Raw genomic sequence first — 9,244 nt, forward strand, 5'->3', positions numbered from 1 at the left:
CTTGCCGATTGTAAAGAAGTAAGAAGGGTTTTTGTATAACTGAAAACGTCCACCTATTTTTAAAGAGGGTTAAAACAACATGTCTACGAAATTTTAACGTGTACTATTCTGCTTTGCCTTCTACAAACAAGAATACATAATACCTTAGTATTTTTGGTATTGTAATATATATATATATATATATATATATACAGTCATCTAATCGCAAAGAAAATTTCACTAGAACTAAAATCAATATATATTTTGTACCGGTTTAAATTACCTAACGGATAAAAAAAAATTCAGAGAGGGATAATATATATAACTTACGTGAGTGACGGTCAAATCCACCTTTACTATTTTAAACGAATTCACTGAAAATTTTTAGTCGTTTAAAAATACAAGAACATATTAGCAACGAAAATAATTCTTCGTAAATTAGCATCAGTGTAATCTATATGAAATAATGTATTGTATGAAATAAAATTCTCTAGTTGAAAAGCAATAAATTAGATTATTATAACACCTATAATAAACGTGTTATTATTAGCTTCTATTATAATGTAAATCTTTTGTCTACCAACAATAGATCTTATAGGGTTTCATTTACGTCAGAACAGACTTTGTAGGTCTTGCATATATATTACATATATATTATTGTAATTGTTACATTCAGGGATTTCATTATTTATTTTGAATTTTGTGCAAATGAGAGCTATATTTCAATTTTTCAAAGCCGTTCGTCTAAACTATTCAGGATTGGAACGACGAATTTTTACAAAAGAATTATTTAGATGAATATGATTAATGTCTCGTAAAGTTATTAAAAAGATCTCAAAAATTTAAATAATATTCCATGAATAATAAAACTGCCAATCGCGAAAATAGGTGCCGATAACAAATAAAAAACTGGTAGAGCCAGTCGGATAGTAGAGAATGCGTGCTCGTCATTACTATCATAAATAAAATAGTCTTATGATCCGGATTCTTTTCAAGGACCCTCGATACACGAAATTTTTACGCATATATATGAATTCTCGTTACCCTAATTACGTATAGACATCATAAAAATTTAAATAACGTAATTCAATAGCTTCTCGTTATTAACAACTTAAACGTTATATAAAATATAGTTTCGACGATGTAAACAATACACGATCATTATCATCCTGCACCGGTGCAATGCAGTAGCGCGGTCCGATCGATAAACTTACACGGCTAAAAAAAAAAACCATAGGTTTCCCGCGTTTTTTATTGTCAATTTCAAAATAACAAACACCAATCGAAAACCGATTACTCGTTAAATATATCACCTCCGTTTCTAAACAATATATTACAATTACCACTTTATATGAAACAACGCTAATCAAATTATATAGTGCGAAACGGACACATTTACTACGTTCGACTCGTGGCGTAACTGACGACCGGCCGGGTGGGAAACGACAGGACGCTAGAGCGCGCGCCCAAACTATAACCTAACAAGTTGAAATAGTAGGGTGATTTGGAGCCGCCTGCGTGAGACAGATGTGTATAACAGTCGGGCGGGTTGTTCTCATTCATGTTCGCACTGGGGGAGCATATCGAACCACAGCTTCCGCATTCAGGCGACGCAGATGACAGTAACAGAGAGTTTAAAAAAAAACCATTTTATTTCATACAAACTTTATTTAAATCAAAAAATAAAGCCTACATTAATGTTTACTTCAATAGGTATTAATGCATAGGTGTATAGTTATACATTTGTTTTCAGTTTTACCCACATCCAAATAAGCATTTTTCTTGAGGAACCAGCTTTTTACTTTGCCCCAATAAAAACAACTGTTAGTGCATTCTTGTAAATTATTAACTTAATACAGCTCTTTCTTTACGGAACAAAACAAACTGGGTCTTTTAACTAAAACGTATGGGAATCTGCTACATCGACGCTGTTTGTCAAAATTCATATTTCACTAAGTCCTTCAAGTTATATAATATAATGTAAATTATTGAAATACGATATGCTAACAAATATTATTAATTTAGATCCGTTATAAACCATCTAAATTAAAATAAAGGACTTAATAAATTTTAATACATTTTATAAGTAAAATGTAGCCGTTGTTAATTCCTCTTGTTAGGACTCCCATACTTTTCCTTATATAATAAATGTGAATTTTACTAAAAACCTTAACACATAAATCTTAACAAATTATATTATATCATCTGTTACACCTAGTTACACATCTTCATAAAATTTGTTTTTAATAAAAAATACATAATATCTCATTTTATCAAAGAATACTTTATTTACCTATATTTTTGTTGTTTAGTGGGTAACAAACAGGCACGTTATATTACATATTATTTACTCTCCCTATATGTATACATACATATGTACAACCTTGGACTTTTTAAACAGTTAGATCTTTCTCACCTTACTTAGAATATAATGATATATCATTTTTAATAACAGTTTTATTATAAAATTAATTACTCAACAAAATTCCAGTACATAAAAACCCTTTTGGTCTTTAATATAATCAATGGTTCCGTGATCACAACATATTAAATAAAATATAGAATAGAATAGTTGGTATGTCACAATTTTTATTTTTAATATTTTGTATTTAGTACAAAGATATTACAAGCACCAAGAGTTTTGTAAAACTAATGCAACAAGATTTATTTTATGTTCATACTGAAAAATCTGAAAAACAGAAAACATAATTCATTCTCTCGATAGACAAGATGCCAGAGTGGAACTACCAATTATAATATAAAACTTGTTTAGGAAATACATAAATAATTCCTTTCTTAAAAGAATAACTTCTGTAACTTACTTACTTTACCATTCATACAAAATATATTTTTTTATAATTAATTTACACAACTAATTTGATGATGAGTGTACAAAAAATATTCAGCATATATCAATATATTTTCTAATCTTATAGTTACTTAACATTCTTTTAGAAAAGCACTCTTGGTATATCTGTGATCTATGTATATATGTAAATTAAACATTTGGCTAGAAACATTTTTTAATAGAATGTTATTAATGTGAACTACAATATCATGCTTTTTGTAGCCTCTGCTTTGACATGATCAGAATGAAAATCAAATTTTCATATTTGTCTAAAATTAAATGCAACATGATAGATGCTATAAATATAGACAAAATAAATAGTTACTTATAAAGGCTAAATAAATCTGCCTGGTCCACGATTTCTTTTTATAGTTAACTACGCAATTTATTTCTTTGTACTATTGGTTACTGTGTACCATGACTTATTAATTATAACTTTTAATGTACCGAATGGGAAACAGTCCAGATATACTGAATAGCAAAAACGAAATCAAATAAGGAAAATGAAAAAAGCTATAATCATTTACGCTCAACTAAAACTGAAACATATCTAGTGGTATAATAAAAAATAACAACAGCAATCTAACCGTATACGATGCAGTCATCTTTGGATCCCTCAAGGAGGGCGCAGGTGAAGTCGTAATTCGACTCCCAATATTTAGTCAATGTACTTTGGCAGTACTAGAAGGCACCGTTGTAACCCAGCATACTCACAGGTAACCATAAAAACCATCGTCGTGAAGCCTACTTGACGAGTCTCCGTCGGAGGCGGTTGCGCAGCGCGAGGGCCGGCGCCGGCACCCACGGTCCCGAGGCCCGTTTGCCAAGTGACACACGAGCGACCTTGCCGCCATTCGTCAACTCCTCACCGGCACGTCTCTTGCACGAAGCCCGCGAACACAGCGCCGCTGGCTCATTGCGTGACCTGAGGGCGCGCTCCGGACCCGCAGCCGGCCCCGCCTCGCCCGTTGTTGAGTGAACCTCTGGTTCCTCGACCGCACTATCGGCGCGGCGCGGGCGCGGCGGCGGGCGCGAGGGCGGCGAGGGCGAGGCGGGCGCGGCGCAGGCGCGTGCGCGGCGGCGAGCGACGCCGAGGTTCTCCTTGGAGCGGCCCCGCGCCGCCGGGGCCCGCCGCACCGGCCCCGGGGCGCGCGGCGAGTTTCCCGCGACTCCACCGCTTTTGACTTCACGAGTGGCCCGCGGCGCCGGCGTAGCGGCCGCCGCCTGGGAGCGTGTCGCGCGACGAGCCTCCTCCGCGACTCCGTCTGTGTGCTCAATTTCAGGCTCGGGAACAAGAACAGCGCGCCGCGGTGGCGGACGCGGAGCGACCTGCCCCACGCGCGTGGTCGGCGTTGAAGGTGGGTGTCCCCGTCTGTTGAGAATAACTATGCGGTCTAACGGCGCGGCATCACCGAGCGGGCGAGCACGAGTCGTGTTGAGCCTCGTGCGAGGACGTTGTGGTGTTTCGATCTCATGATGAGACCGAAGTACCCGATCGTTAGTTGCGGGCGGGGCGTCCCGGCGCACTTCCGCGCGGTAACGGCGACCGCGTGCTCTCGGTGGACCGTCAGTGGGTGAGCTGGACGAGACCTCGTTGATCTGTATTCCGACTTCATCAGGCCCGCGCGTCGGTTCTCCGGCTCCGTTGGCTCCTGAGCGTTCGTGTGACGCGGAAGGCACTGAGGGCGGAGCGCGGCCACTTGCATCACCGCCACCGTCTTCGGGTAACTCAGTGCCAGACGGCGGAGATGATTGTCGGGATTCTGATGCCGCCTTGGGTCTGTGGCCATTGATGATTTCATCATAGACCTCCGACAGTGTGTTGATTACGCGTGTTCGGTTTAATAGACGAGCCATAAAGTATGACTCCGCGGGATTTCCATAGTTGCTGATTACTTCTGAACCATTGTCGCTACTATTTTCCTCCCGTACTGTCTCTTCTCTATGGCCTACTGAAAAGCGACCGTCAAGGGTGGCGCAGGGCGGTAGAGGTGCACGCTCTGTGTCTTCTCCAGACGAAACCGGCTTGTCGACATCCGAGTACCTTGTCATTATAGTGAGACCGTTCTGAGGAACCTGTCTCGTATCATTCTCTACTGCTACGTCTGATTTTGGTTCATCAACTTTAGCGGGCAATGTCGAGACTCCCACATTGGACATAGGTACTGTTGATGGAACAGCAGTCTGTGGTTTCTGTGCCGTCGTTCTCGAGCGTAATACAGTGGCACGAGGAGGCCCAGGTGGATCTAACATTAAAGTGACTACAGAAGTGTTGTCAGCCCTCATTCTGGTATTGGACCATCTGTAACAAAGAGCAACAATTTAAAACATTAATATGAAGGATGTACTTATACATACATATAACATACATTTATAATTTACTTTATGATATAAACGTGATACATGTTAAAAGACGAAAAAGAAAAATTTTATGTTCTCTAAATGGCTTAGGCTCTCTTCAATAATTCTAATATTAATATGAGGATTACATTACTTTGGGGTTAAAAGACAATGTAAGTCAGAGAGAGTTTGCTTAAAAATGCATCATACTTAAGAATTTACTAACTTACCTCTCTAGAGCATGATCCACTAAACTTTTCGAAGGGTTCAACCAATCTCTTGGCTGACTTGCATTTCCTCCCACTAACGCTGCTTCATTATGTCTCTCTGTAGCTTGAACTAAATTTACTGCACCTTCTGGGGATATCATGTTCCACAACCCGTCAGTACCAAAAATAAGGCACCTGAAATTTTGTTTTAACAAATATCATTTTATTTAAGGATTTAAATCTATAACCATGTATTCTAAAGTGCAGTTACAGTTAAAAATGTCAATATATGAAGTATAGAAATTAAGATTTTTCAGGAACTTGTTCACTAAGGAAAAACATTAAAAAGTTGCATTCGCATGTTATGCAAACAAAGTGATAGACATAATATAAAATCACGTTAATAAAATGCCTGGGGATTGTTAAGACTGCTTCAAGTTTGGGTTGTTCACAAGAGGAAAAGTAATTGATTGATGTGTAAATTCAAATAATTAAACTGTCAGAACTATATGTAAAATAAATTCATACAGTGCTGACCCCAAATTGATTGCAAAACACTGAAAACATAGAGGCAATGCTGAAATATATGTAAATTATGATGTAATGGTTAGTAAGAAATTGTTATACTTTTAAATCACATACTGAGTGGTTTACAGCAAACATCACCTGTCAAATTTATTCTTTATATTTCGTCACTGAATTATTCAAATTTCTTAACAAATAAGAATATGAAGAAATAACAATATGTGATTGATGTAAATTTAGTTACACAGAATTAACAAGTGTATTTACCTAAACTTAGAAGGATCTATAGTTAAAACTCCTACATCCGGGTCTGGACTAACTATAAATTCATCATTCTGAGGATTATAACTCCACAAATCTCCAAGAGATCTTGCTACAGCTAAAAATGGTATTTCATCCATAGGAGTATTCTTTTTAATTGGTCCTTTGTGACAAAGACGGGGTCTGTTCCACACGACTCGAGGGACGCCCGCCTTTGATACAACCTTTCCGCCACATTTTTGAATGCGTTCTATTTCTGCTGTGGACTCCGGCTTATGGTCTAAAGTAAGTGGCTTTGCAGCCCATTCTTCACTTCCTGTAAGTTATTGGTGAAAAACAAATATGTAGTTAATGAGTCACCAAAGACATTGTCCTAATCAACATCAACAGTACAAGTCATTATGATAACACCACAAACAAACATGAATAGACATAAAGAAAAAAGCAAGATACATTAAGCACAGTATAAGCAAGATATTGATAATTTAATTTGTTTTGTTTACCATCTTTTTGGTAACCGAGTACAATAGCAGAGTCTCCGACATGGCCTATGTAAATCTTCCCTCTTCTTATAAAAGCAACACTTGCAGTTGTTCCTGCAGTGCTTGGCAATCCTGTTACAGTTTTTGGCCATTTTTCTACGCAAAGCAAGAAATTGTGTAAATATATATATATAAAACAATTCTATTTAAACCCATTAAATCAAGTAAATATTTCAAACCTCGTAATATAAAATGATAACTTGTTATAATTGACCTTTGTATTGAAAATTTTGGTAAGAGGCAACATGGATCAATATAAAAAACAAACTTGTAAAACAGCTTTCACTTTAGCACGATGTGGGAGGATTTCAAAACTTGCGTAAATTTAAATTATGTGAATTTGTTCAGATACATTATCTATTGAAGGCACAAAAGCAAAATATAATATTGGATAATAGATATTATTCTTTTGTTGACTCAATGTCAAAGCACTCAAGAAAAAATGAGGAGAGGCAAGGTCAAACCAAAAACTTCGTACAATCACTCGCCAATGCCTTAAATAACTAGAAAGATCATGAAAAGTCAAGTTAGCTTAAAATAATAACAAAAAATATTCTGGAATTGACATTTACCTACTTCTTTCCACATGTTCAAGTGGGTCAACATATAACCATTTCGAATGGCTTTAAGAACGTCCTCATCATTATCAGACCAAAACTGCCGTTGCTTCACAATAGAATCCATCAAATGCTCCTTTGCGAAAGCTGCTGCTTCACCTCCACCATGTCCATCATAAATTCCAAAAAAAGCATATTCCAAATCCCTCTCGTCTTCCGTTTGTTGATACGCAACGGAAAACAAGTCTTCCATGTACTTTCTACCCCCTTGGCTGCAGTGGCCCGTAACACGTAAATTAACACCAATTGAAGCTGGCATTTTACACCATAATATACTCCTAACCACAAAATATAATGTTTTTAATATAACACAAACGATTCCACATTTTGCATTTGCAATTAAGCGACCACCTAGTGGAGCTGGGGTGGACTGATGTGAGGTCACGTGGACATATTGATCATTACGCGTGCCAAATATCTTACGACAATTCTAACGAGGCAGAACGAGATAGCTATAGAATTTTTAGTTACCCACTAGTTTGAAAAGCATAAGACGCCATCATGTTTTCCGCCATTTTCACTCGATAGTCGTTTGGCTACTTTTAATCATAAATTCACTATAATTTAACGTCATGAATATTAAAACGAAAATTATTTTGTGTAAAAACTATATTTAAAATAAAATATGTACATACTATTAACAAAGAAGAGATTTCTCCCATATATAATTTACAATAATGAAGTACTAATCGGAAACTGAAACGTTGCGTTCAAAATTAGAACAAAAAAATATTCTTAATTAAAAAATTTAATTATGAAATGTTTGGATTGTGATAAATAATCTTAGATTAATAAAAATACAATAAGGCTGTGAAAATTAAAACTAAGTGGAAATTACTATTTTACATTAAAGTGGTGATATGGAGACTGTTTATAAATTATATAGACAATAAATAGATAGATTGACTTTGAGATGTGCATAAGTAAGAAAAAAATATTCAACACAAACAGCAAATGCAAACAAACACATATTTGAAAATAAGTGATATATGAAATGAAACAAAAAATAAATAAACTAATGATTTACTATAATTTTAACATTACAATATCTAAACTAGTAAATGATTACTCCTCAATGACCTCCCATGGTTTTTCTGGTCTATGTTGGTCCCATGGTAATGGTTTTTTGTATACATCTACTTCCTTCAGCTGAATTCCACCTTTTACAACTTGTTCCAGAAATTTTTCAACTTTTTCACCTTTACCGGGTTCTATGTCACAATGCATTTCTGTTATTCCACACTCAAGGCATCTCTGTGCAAACACCTTCCCCAAATTGATATAAGCACATGTGTCTGTCATACTGTAGAGCTGATTGCGCAGGGCTTTTTCAGATGTCTTGGCTTCTATAATAGGACCGTTGATATAATGCACAACTTCTGCTTTAACAGTTCTATTGCTGGGTGTTAATACCAATCTGAAAAATTTACATAAATTTGTAGAGACAATGATAATGAATAAGTTAAGAAATGGATAAGATGTATAACCCATAGGAAACTTAAAAAGGTCTCATAAAATATTTAGGTAAAAATATATATATCCTTCAAATTTTATCAATACAATCAAATTGATATCCATCATGAATACATAACTTACTTGTGCCAAAACTTCCTACCGGGTTTGTCCAAATGATAACCGTCTGGTTTTCGGGCTATTCTCATTCGTTCAAGATTTCTTGGATTTCTGTTAATAAATACAGCTGATGTTGTGGAATTTAACCTAACAAATTTTGGAAAACACAATACTTCTTTAGAAGCCAACATGTCCTTATATTGTATTTTTATGTAATGTATTATTTCCAAGAATAAATTATGTCTATTATTTCTTTCTAATGTGTTTCTATATTACAATAAAGGTTATGTTGACAGAGGGTTGCTTGAATCAATAATACCATTTTTTTTAACTTAATAAATGTTTTAATTC

The 9,244-nt window shown here is 36.0% G+C and overlaps 2 protein-coding genes across 2 annotated transcripts; both read right to left on the reverse strand.

Annotated features, from left to right (window-relative positions):
* Nucleotides 1-1,627: 1,627 nt before the first annotated feature.
* On the reverse strand, nt 1,628-7,712 carry LOC116778172 (uncharacterized). Its single transcript, XM_032672090.2, has 5 exons — nt 7,277-7,712; nt 6,666-6,800; nt 6,169-6,478; nt 5,398-5,571; nt 1,628-5,129 (listed from the first exon to the last, which is right to left on the reverse strand). The coding sequence occupies exons 1-5, from the start codon at nt 7,578-7,580 to the stop codon at nt 3,572-3,574; spliced, it is 2,481 nt and encodes an 826-aa protein (XP_032527981.2). The 5' UTR covers nt 7,581-7,712; the 3' UTR covers nt 1,628-3,571.
* A 616-nt stretch (nt 7,713-8,328) lies between these two features.
* Nucleotides 8,329-9,186, reverse strand: LOC116777389 (large ribosomal subunit protein uL18m). Its single transcript, XM_032670908.2, has 2 exons — nt 8,918-9,186; nt 8,329-8,738 (listed from the first exon to the last, which is right to left on the reverse strand). Exons 1-2 carry the CDS (start codon nt 9,082-9,084, stop codon nt 8,387-8,389), a joined length of 519 nt encoding a protein of 172 aa, XP_032526799.2. The 5' UTR covers nt 9,085-9,186; the 3' UTR covers nt 8,329-8,386.
* Nucleotides 9,187-9,244: the final 58 nt, after the last annotated feature.

Source organism: Danaus plexippus, chromosome Z (assembly GCF_018135715.1).
Source record: "Danaus plexippus chromosome Z, MEX_DaPlex, whole genome shotgun sequence".
Lineage (NCBI taxonomy): Eukaryota > Metazoa > Arthropoda > Insecta > Lepidoptera > Nymphalidae > Danaus > Danaus plexippus.